The sequence below is a fragment of the Microtus ochrogaster genome, unplaced genomic scaffold, assembly GCF_000317375.1.
Source record: "Microtus ochrogaster isolate Prairie Vole_2 unplaced genomic scaffold, MicOch1.0 UNK132, whole genome shotgun sequence".
Classification (NCBI taxonomy): domain Eukaryota; kingdom Metazoa; phylum Chordata; class Mammalia; order Rodentia; family Cricetidae; genus Microtus; species Microtus ochrogaster.
Genome location: NW_004949230.1, coordinates 439935 through 449531, shown reverse-complemented (window position 1 = coordinate 449531; position 9597 = coordinate 439935). Strand labels below are relative to the sequence as shown.

At 50.3% G+C, this 9597-nt stretch overlaps 2 protein-coding genes across 4 annotated transcripts in view; one reads left to right on the top strand and one right to left on the bottom strand.

The window, feature by feature from the left end:
* Positions 1 to 3174, bottom strand: part of Iqcd (IQ motif containing D) — a 15056-nt gene extending 11882 nt beyond the window's left edge. The window contains exon 1 of one of the 2 annotated variants that reach the window (XM_026778385.1): positions 3147 to 3174. The gene's annotated coding sequence lies outside the window, so the exon portion shown is untranslated. Of the gene's footprint in view, positions 1 to 2884; positions 2919 to 3146 lie in introns of those variants that run through there. The other variant, XM_005371868.3, reaches the window with a different exon arrangement.
* A 319-nt stretch (positions 3175 to 3493) lies between these two features.
* Positions 3494 to 9597, top strand: part of Tpcn1 (two pore segment channel 1) — a 59482-nt gene continuing 53378 nt past the window's right edge. The window contains exons 1-2 of one of the 2 annotated variants that reach the window (XM_026778392.1): positions 3494 to 3620; positions 7026 to 7256. In XM_026778392.1, coding sequence (XP_026634193.1) covers positions 7145 to 7256 — 112 coding nt within the window. In that variant the 5' untranslated portion in view covers positions 3494 to 3620; positions 7026 to 7144. Of the gene's footprint in view, positions 3645 to 7025; positions 7257 to 9597 lie in introns of both variants that reach the window. The other variant, XM_005371867.2, reaches the window with a different exon arrangement.

Below are 9597 nucleotides of genomic sequence, written 5' to 3'. Positions count from 1 at the left end.
CAGGCTGATCTCGAACTCACAGAGATCCGCCTGCCTCTGCCTCCCAAGTGCTGGGATTAAAGGTGTGCGCCACCACCGCCCGGCCTAAGGCTCCTTTTGTAACAGTGGTCAATGTTAGAATTTACCTATGTGTCCAACTCTTCTAAATACACTCACGGTCCCAGCTCTCTGGAGATGGGGGCAGGAGGATCAGAAGTTCATGACCATCCTGGGGCTACACAGTGAGTTGAAGGCCAACCTGAGCTACATAGGGAGACTATGTCTCAAAAAATCAAACCAAAACAAAACAAAAACCAGAGAGTACTTTCTATGGATGAGTTCCTTTGGTCCTTATATCCCTACAAGGCCATTTCACAGACAGGAAAGGGAGTTGAGGGTGGTACAGGAGTCTAGTCAAGTCATGACAAAAACTTCCATCCATGGCTGATGAGATAGGTCAGGGGGTAAAGACGCTTGCTACCAAAGCTGAGGACCTCAGTTCAATCCCCGGAACCTATGCTGTAAAGAGAAAACCAACTTCTGAGAGCTGCCCTTGACCTCCACACGTGTGCAGTGGCATGCCAGCACTCACACACATGCATCATGCACACACAGACAATAATAATAATTAGTAGCAGAAAAAAACTTTTATCCTAAGCAACTATCACATGGTAGATGCTCAGTAAACACATAGGTGCTGGTGAATGAGGAGACGACGGCCCCGCCTTCTCACCACTTTCTGCAGGATGATGCAGATGCAGTACTGACTTCACAAGCCAGATCACGTCCTCCATTAGAGCCAGGCAACAATGTCATCAGGTTTGGTTTTTTGTTTGCTTAACAGGATCTCACTAACTGTCCAGTCACGCATAGCTATTGTTCCAAGGGATCTGGTGCCCTCTTCAGGCTTCTGATAGTACTGCACACGATGTACACACATTCGGGCAAATCATTCCTATACATTAAAAAAAAAAACCTAGAAAGAAAGAAACCCTAACGTATGATTATGACACATCATTCTATAGACTGAACAGAGCAGGTGCAGAGGCAGGAAGATGCTGGGGGCGTTAAGCCCCAGGTTCAGAGAAAAACCCTGCCTCTAAGGAACAGTCGGAGAACTATAGAGGACACAATCCCCTTCTGGCTTCCATATCAGATGGTTTGAATTCCTTTCTTGGTCATGGTATGCTTTAAATATGTGCACTTCTGGTCACACATGACTGCAGAGTGAATTATTGTGGTGTTTCAAAAAGAGTGGTGCATCTGTTTAGCATGTGTGAGTTCTATCACAGCACTAACACACAGGCACACACATGTACACACTAAATAAATGAAATAGAACTTAAAATATAGGCCAGAAGCTGGGATAGGGTGGGATGTGGTGGCAAACACCTTTAATCCCAGCACTCGGAAGGCAGAGACAGGCAGATCTCTGAGTTTGAGGCCAGCCTGGTCTACAGAGCTAGTTCCAGGACAGCCAGGGCTACACAGAGAAACCCTGTCTCAAAACACACACATACACACACACACACACACAAACAAACAAAATACAGTCTAGAGAGATGGCTCAGTCTGTAAAATACTTTCTGCTCAAATCTGAAGCTCCCTAACACCAATGTAAAAGCAGGTGTGATACACAGAATAAAAATAAAATTCTTCATCTTTAAAAAATATCGATTACCAGAGTGTAAAAGGTAGTTGCAAACCACTTGATGTGGGTGTTGGGACCTGAAGTAGTGTGTGCTCTTAATGAAAAGACATCTCTACAGCCCCCCACTTCAAAAGACAGCATTTTCCTGTTGCTCAGGATGCCTCCACTATCCACAACAAGCACTCAATAAACCCATGTTAAATATGCGAGTGTTTTTGCTATGGGCCAAGAAAATGTCCTTGGAAATGTTTTGACAGAAAGAGTTACGGGAGAATGAGTCATGTCGGGGGAATCCACAGTTAGCTGAGCAGTCACTGTGTGGCTGTGCCCATGGCAACTCTTCATTGCCTCATCTCATTCAATCTTCCCAAGAAATTCTTCTTCCTTGCCAGAACGCACAAGGAAATCACGTCTTAAATTGCATGAGCGAAATTTTAAAGTTAACATCAAAGACAAAATTCTGTGTGCAATCAAAATAACCAGGGTGGAGAGATGGCTTGGGGGTCTAATGGCACTGGCTGCTCTAGCAGAGGACCCAGGCTCAGTTCCTAGCCTACACATAGTGGCTCACAACCACCTGTCACTCCAGCTCCAGCGGATCCAATGCCCACTTCTGGCCTCCTCAGTTACGGCACACAGCACACATGCTGTGCACTACATACATGTAGGCCTCACAGATACACATACAATAAAAATAAGCAGATCTTTAAGTTTTTTTGTTTGTTTTTTTGTTTTTAAGAGTGTGTCTGGCTCGTTCAGAGGACCTGAGTTTAGTCCACAGCACTTATGCCCATCCTCTCACAATGACCTGCTAATAACTTCAGTTCAAGGCTTGAGGGAATCCAAACCCCTTTCCTGGATTTCCTGGACCCTCAAGCATGTACTCCACCTACAAACACAGTGATCAAAATAATAAAAGCAAAAAGCAAATCTTCAACAAACAAATACAGGCGGATCTCTGTGAGTTCGAGACCAGCCTGGTCTACAAGAGCTAGTTCCAGGACAGGCTCCAATTTAAAAAAACTAATTAGGCTAGGTGCTGTGGCTCACGCTTTTAATCCCGGCACTCAGAAGCAGAGGCAGGTGGATCTCTGTGAGTCCCAGGCCAACCAGCGCTACACTGGGAGACCCTTTCTTAAACACAAACAACAAACGCTTAATTTAAGCATACACTGAAGTTCTGCACAGAGCAAGCTCAACATGGAACATAGGGGTCCCTAGAGTGGACAGTGGGTGCCTAACCAACCAACTCACCTTCTTCCTTCAACCAAATTTCAGTCGGATGTTTACATAAATGGTACCAGTGAGGGATGAGGGGCGGAGCCATGAAAGACAGGTGGACAGGACAGCAGAAAGGACTACCAAAGTGAGGATGTCAGTGGTCCTTGCAGGAGGCCTAAAGGAGACCTGGACCGAGGCAGGGTAGTGGGGCGCGGACCCCTGTGGGGGTCACTGGACAGCGCGCCCATGTAGCGCACACAGCACGCAGCTCCGGGGCTCCCCCGCTGTCACTCACCGGCTCCTCAAACTGTTAAGTTTTTCTTCCCACAGTTAACCATCTCGGCGACCCCCCCGTTGCTAGGTTACGCGCCAATCTTAGAAGGCGGGACTCTGTGTTTGACGGACCTCTTTTTTCACCATTCAACTTCTACTAGGTCTGCTTTGGCTCCACCTTCTGAACGATGACCAATCAAAACCACCGTCTCTCTGACGTTCTGCCAATGGAAAGAGCCGGGATTCCTGTTGGTTAGTGACGTGCATATTACCCTGTCAAATTACATTGCGGCCTCTCTGGCTGCCAATGGCCCGTGGCGTGGGGCCGTGGGGCGGGGCCTGCGGGCTTGAGTGACAGGAGTCGGCGGATGCAAGGGCTGGCGCAGCTGCCGCTGTGGCAGCGGTGAGGCGGCGTTGGCGGCTGCGGTAGCTTTCCTGTCGGGATACTGGCAGCAGCAGCTGCGTGCTGAGCTGCGCTCTGCAGACACGGTGCATGGTGCGGGATCCCGGGACGGCGCGTGTAAGAATCCGAGGGGTGCGGGCTTGGCACGAGGACAGGGGTCAGGGTTCAGAGGGCGCCGAGAAGGGGCTGAGACTGGGGCTGGGCGCTCCCGACTCCCGAGGGGCCTGGGGAGTTTGCCCGCGTGCTTCTACCCCAACTCATTCACTTCTTTCTGCACCTTTTTCTTTGCCTTGACTTCCTGGGGCGACCCGTGGAGTGCGGGGAACAGGCGCCCCCGGGCCACCCTCCTCCCTTTCCCATTCCTTACCGCTCACCTCCCGGCTGAGACTTCTTGTGACCCGGCCGGGGACTCCTGCTTGGGTCAACCTGACTCTGGGGACAGATAGCGGGATGGCAGCTAACTCTGATCCCGGGACCTTCCTCCAGGAGTGACCTTTCCCCAGGGGTGACCCTCTGGGTCCTCTCTAGAGTGAGAGCCTAAGTCTGCCGAAGAGCAGGACCGGAGGAGCCCCGAGTTCTGTCTCTGAGTCTGCCGTGTGACCTTGGGCAGTTTACTTCTTTTTGGGCCTCATTTCTTTCTCTTTGGAAAGTCGTAGGCTCGGTGGGAGGAGGATGGCAACTTGAGGGCTCTCCGAGACTGGACAGGGATATCCGTTTCAGAAGACAAAAACAAGAAAGGGACTGGTGGATTTCACTTCAGTGGCTTGCAGTTTCTAGGAATAAAGTGGGAAATGCCTCTCTCTGTACCACCTGCTTTCCAGTCGGCCTGATGGAACTTGTGGGCCTCTTCTAGAAAGCGGGACGCTTGCTCACCCAGGCTCTACCGAGGGCAGAGCTGTTGAGACGGAGCCAGGAGGTTGTTTCCTGTGGGTGGGGTCTCAGCTGTGCACTGTAGATATTAGTGGCCTCTTTGGGCTCCCTCGAGATCATTCCCAAGTTGTGACGCCGGAAATATTTGTAGACAGTGGGGACAGAGTCACATCAGGCAAGAGCCACCGAGGTATGGCGAGAATGGAGTCATGTGCAGCAGTTAAAATGGAAAACCTACTAGCTAGGAGGACGCTGGTGACAAAAATGAGGAACCTGTTTTGAGTGGGGAGAGTTTCTTGCCTTCCCAAGAAATAGGAGAGAGTGCTCTGTCAGAGCTTTCTCGTGGTGTCAAGGAAGTGTGGTCACCTAATCCCTCTACCATGGAGTGTGTTAGATGGGTGAGCACAACCAGTACAAGGCACTGGGGGAAGAGAAAGTTAAGCCAGAGTTCAAAACACAGCACAGTTCTTTTAGACAGCCAAACAATTGTATCTTGTGGTAGTTTCCCTTCTGTCTCTGCCCTTGTTGAGATATCAAAGCAAAATAAATCCCCAAGGGTGGAGGAAAAGGAAACAAAACAAATCAGACTCCACTCCCTGGAAGTTTGCTGAGCAGAGAGTTAGTTGTGTGCTTAGCTGGCTGCAGTGTGGGTGTCGTGTTTATCTCGGTTGAAAGAGACCTGCTGTTTGTGTCTGTGGATGCTCCCCTCATCCCCCCCAAAGGAGGCATTGCTCAGTTGGCCTGCCATCGGTTGGTGTGGAGGCAGGATTCATCCTGTGCACAGGCCACAGCTGGTGGCCTCAGCCTGCTGCAGTTTCCAAGTTCAAAGGTCTCCCAGCAGATCTGCTGAGCTCTGCTTTTCAGTGGGCAGAGGTGGGGTGGTGTTAACAGCCACCCCAGCACACCAGTTCTGAGAGCCGTCAACCCGGAGGCTGTAAAGGATGGGTCCTTGGGAAAGGACGCCGGTTACCAGTTGTACAAATGTTCGTATCCCTTTTTCCTCCATCGAGGAGGTCCGTACAAGAACAATGGGTGTTGGCCACCAGCAAAACCAGGATGATCTTGTGTGTTCCCCAGAGGGTACTTAACAAAGCTAGAGTGGAAATTGTTCACAAACATAAAAAGAGAGACGGGGCAAGCTTGGAGAACCGGACACACTCACTTTTTATTACTGTTGTCCGAGGGCAGGACCTGGGGACTTAGAAGACGCCGTAGGCGGAGGAATGGCTAAGGATAGGATGTGGGCAAGACACAGCTTGGCTTTCTGACTGTGGGCTCTCGGGCAAGTTATCTAAGGTTTCTGTCCCTGTCCAATGTGTGGGGCTATTAGTGAGCTTCCTGTCGCCCAGTTAGAAATCGCTAGTAGGGTCTCTGGCATAGTTTGAGTATTCTTTGAGGATGAACTGCTCTTCCTATAATCATTACGAATTGATTTCCCTTTACAGTCTTTACAAAGCACAGAGGGTAGTGTTGATCATGCTGGCCCCAGTCTCTACTCTCTAGACTTGGTTACCCTGACTTGTCAGCGTTTGTTCTCATAGGAACCTTCCCTGTATTTTATTTATATGTGTATTATTAATTTAAAATTTGAGGGCTGGAGAGATGGCTCAGTGGTTAAGAGCATTGCCTGCTCTTCCAAAGGTCCTGAGTTCAATTCCCAGCAACCACATGGTGGCTCACAACCATCTGGAATGAGGTCTGGTGCCCTCTTCTGACCTACAGACATACATACAGACAGAGTATTGTATGCATAATAAATAAATATTTAAAAAAAAATAAAAATAAAATTTGATGTGTATGAGTGTTTTACCTGCACGTGTGTATATATGTACCACATGTGTGCCTGGAGCCCAAGGAGGTCAGAAGAGGGTGTTGGGGCCCCTGAAACTAGAGTTAAAGATGGTTGTGAGCCACTGTATAGGTGCTGGGAACCAAAAACAACAACAACAACAAAGAGTCCTCTGCAAGAACAGCAAGTGCTCTTAACTGTTGAGCCCTCTCTCCAGCCCCTCCCCCATGCCTCCTTTTAAGAGTGGTCTCACTGTGTAGTTCTAGCAGTCTGAACTCTTGTGAAGACTGCTGACCTCAAGCTCACAGAGATCTGCCTGCCTCTGCCTCCCGAGTGCTGGGACTAAAGGTGCACCACCACCTCCTGACACACTCTCTCTTTTAAGATAGACTCTTGCTATTTAGTCCAACCTGGCCTTGAACTCTGTTATCCTCCTGCTTCAGCCTCCCTGGTGTTGGAATCCTAGTTCTTAGGTTGAAATACCGTGGTGGTGTGGGCTGTGGCTCAGCGGATAGCCTTGTGTCTAGCATGCACACAGGCCTGGTTTCAGTTCCCAGTTCTCTAAACCATTTATGGTACACATTTGTAATCCCAGTGGAGGCAGGAGGATCAGAAGCTCAAAGTCATCCTCCACTTTACAGCAAGCTAGAAACCAACATGGGCGACATGAGACTCTGAAAGCACAGTTTGTATACTGTAGGTTACTGTGACAAAAGCCAAAATTCAGAGTTTTTAGCCTGGCCTCTGGTTGCCCAGCCGTCACTGCCCCCAACTCCAGAACACATCAGGAACAACTATGTTTTAATCATTACCTTTTTTTTAAATCCTCCCAACCCTAGAAGATGCATCTGATGGAGCAGAGAAGCATCCCTGGCCCCGTGGCTTTGAACAGGAGCTCAAGCTGGAGACCCTTAAAAGCCCTGGCCATCGCATCCTGAGGACTGCAGGACTGGGGAACATGGCCGTGAGCTTAGATGACGATGTGCCGCTCATCCTGACCTTGGATGAGGGTGAGAGTGCCCCACTGGCTCCTTCCAATGGCCTGAGCCAAGAGGAGCTGCCCAGCAAAAGTAAGCTGGGGGGCAGGTGGGTGGGTGGGGCTCATACCACGTCTGCGTGGGGAGTGAGAGACAGGTGGGCTCCAGTCTCTAAGAGGAAGCAGAGTCCCTGTCACTCATCTCAAGTGTAACAAGGACTTTGCTCCTAGGAGACTGTGGGTGTGAGCCCAGCTTTGCAGTGTCCTAGGGTCCAGTGTTCCTCCAGGAGCCCTCTCTCCTGACACACTTGGCTTTGTCCCTGCTGCTAGGGGACCTCAGGCAAGCCTCTCTTCTCTGCTTCATTCATTGTTAATAAAAACATCCCCGTGGGTCCCCACCTGAAATTGGTAGGGGGGCTGAGCTCACCTGCCATCTACCCTGCATTTATCTGCCATCTCAAAATGGGGCAGAGGGCAAGCCTTGTGTTGCATTGATTAGGGCTTCGGGGTTTCACACAGTCTTTTCTGGGAATCGAAAGCTGGTACAAAGTAACCCCGAGAGAGGGGATGCGCTGTCCGTGTTGCCGAGTCTAAGTGTCTTTCTGGCAGAGGGAGAGACCTTAAAACCCTTTCTGGTCCACATCCCGAAACCATGGCTCCGTTCACTCAGGACAAGGGCTCAGGGGAGGCTGAAAATAACCTGCCTTTGTAGAGGGTCCTCAGACAGCGAACAGGGCTGCAGGGCTCCCTGTTGAGTGCAGGCAGCCTGCCAGGGTGGAAGATCAAGGGATACCACACTTACACCCACAGGGGATGACATCGTGGACCAACGCCGAGCCTGGCACCCCCATCTCTGTCCAAAGAGAACGCAGTTGGGCTTTGGGGCTCTCTCAGCTCCCTGGGGAGGAATGAAGGAGAGCAGTGTTTCAGGGTGAAGGTGCTGGGGGTGCGAATGCCCTACAAACCTCCCTGTCACCTCATCATGCTCACTGTCACAGTCCTGAGTGGCCGAGCAGCCTGATTTTCCCCCAAGAGCCATGCAGGACTGGCTCTGATTCCTGGTCTTAACCTGCTCTCTTTTTCAGAGCTCCTGCAAGGAAGGATATATATAAATTTTACAAAGGAGGAAACTGAGAATCAGAGAGGTTGAGTAAGTTTCCCAAGGACCACACAGCCAGCTAGTGAGTAAGGAAAGGTTTGAACTCAGGCCTGTGTGACTGAAGTTTCTTTCCCTTGTACCTCTTTTTCTTCCTCCCCTGACTCCTCCTCTTTCTTCCTCCACCTCCATTCTTCACCAGTTCTTCACGCACAAATGCACTCATGCATGCATGCACACATGCAGGTGGGTGGAGGCCCTGAGGGTTGGCTGATATTTTAATTTGAGTTTATTTATTTGCTGTCTTGAGGATTTAACACAGGTCCAGCACATGCTAGGCTTGCCATGTGACCATAAAACAGAGATGTTACTGCTCCCTGCATTTTATAGAGGAGGAAATGGCCTGGGAGAGGTCAGCTAACTTGGCCTGGGGTCACACAGCCTATGAGAGCCCTGTCAGATTGACATACACATACCCCTGCGGAGAGAGAGAGAGAGAGAGAGAGAGAGAGAGAGAGAGAGAGAGAGAGAGAGAGAGAACACCCCTCAGGAGGGCTCCTATCACCCACAGAAGGGAGTGGCCTGAATGGTGTAGAGGTTTCTGACTTGCTAAGGATGTGGACTTGTGCCTGCCGAGAGGCAGGCTCCCTTCTAATGGAAACCTTGGCTGTCTTCATGCTCTTAGATCCCTCCAGAGTGCCCAAGCTGGACGCAGGGTCCTGCTCCCTCACCCTGGAAGGTGAAGAGAGCGACCCAGTTCTGCACCTGAAGCCTTGGGTCGCTCCAGGGCTTGAGGAGGAAGTGGGCCCGTGAGAGAGGAAGACTAAAACACCATAACCAGAAGCAGCTTGGGGTGGACAAGGTCTACTTCTTCGCATACTTCCAGGTGACGCCCCATCATCAGAGAAACTTAAGGCGGGAACCTGAGGCAGGCGCTGATGCAGAGGCCATGGAGGAGTGCTGCTCGCTAGCTTTTCCTCACAATTGCTCAATCCGTTCTCTTTAGCATCCGGACCAGCAGTCCAGGGGTAGCACCTCCTACGGTGCGCTAGGCCCTCCCGTATCAATCATCAGTCAATAAAATGCACTGCCAGTCTGACAGACAGCGTTTTCTCAAGTGAGCCCCTCTTAAAAGGACACTTGAGTTATCTTAAGTTGATGAAAACTAACACGCTGGGATGGACTGACGGACTGTTAATTAATTTGCCCTGGCCTTGCGCTATCTCGTGTTTAGATTTTCACATTGTCCTGAGATTCCCCTACTGTCTGACACCCAACCTTACAACATCCCCTACCCTCTTACACACACACACACACACACACACACACACACACACAC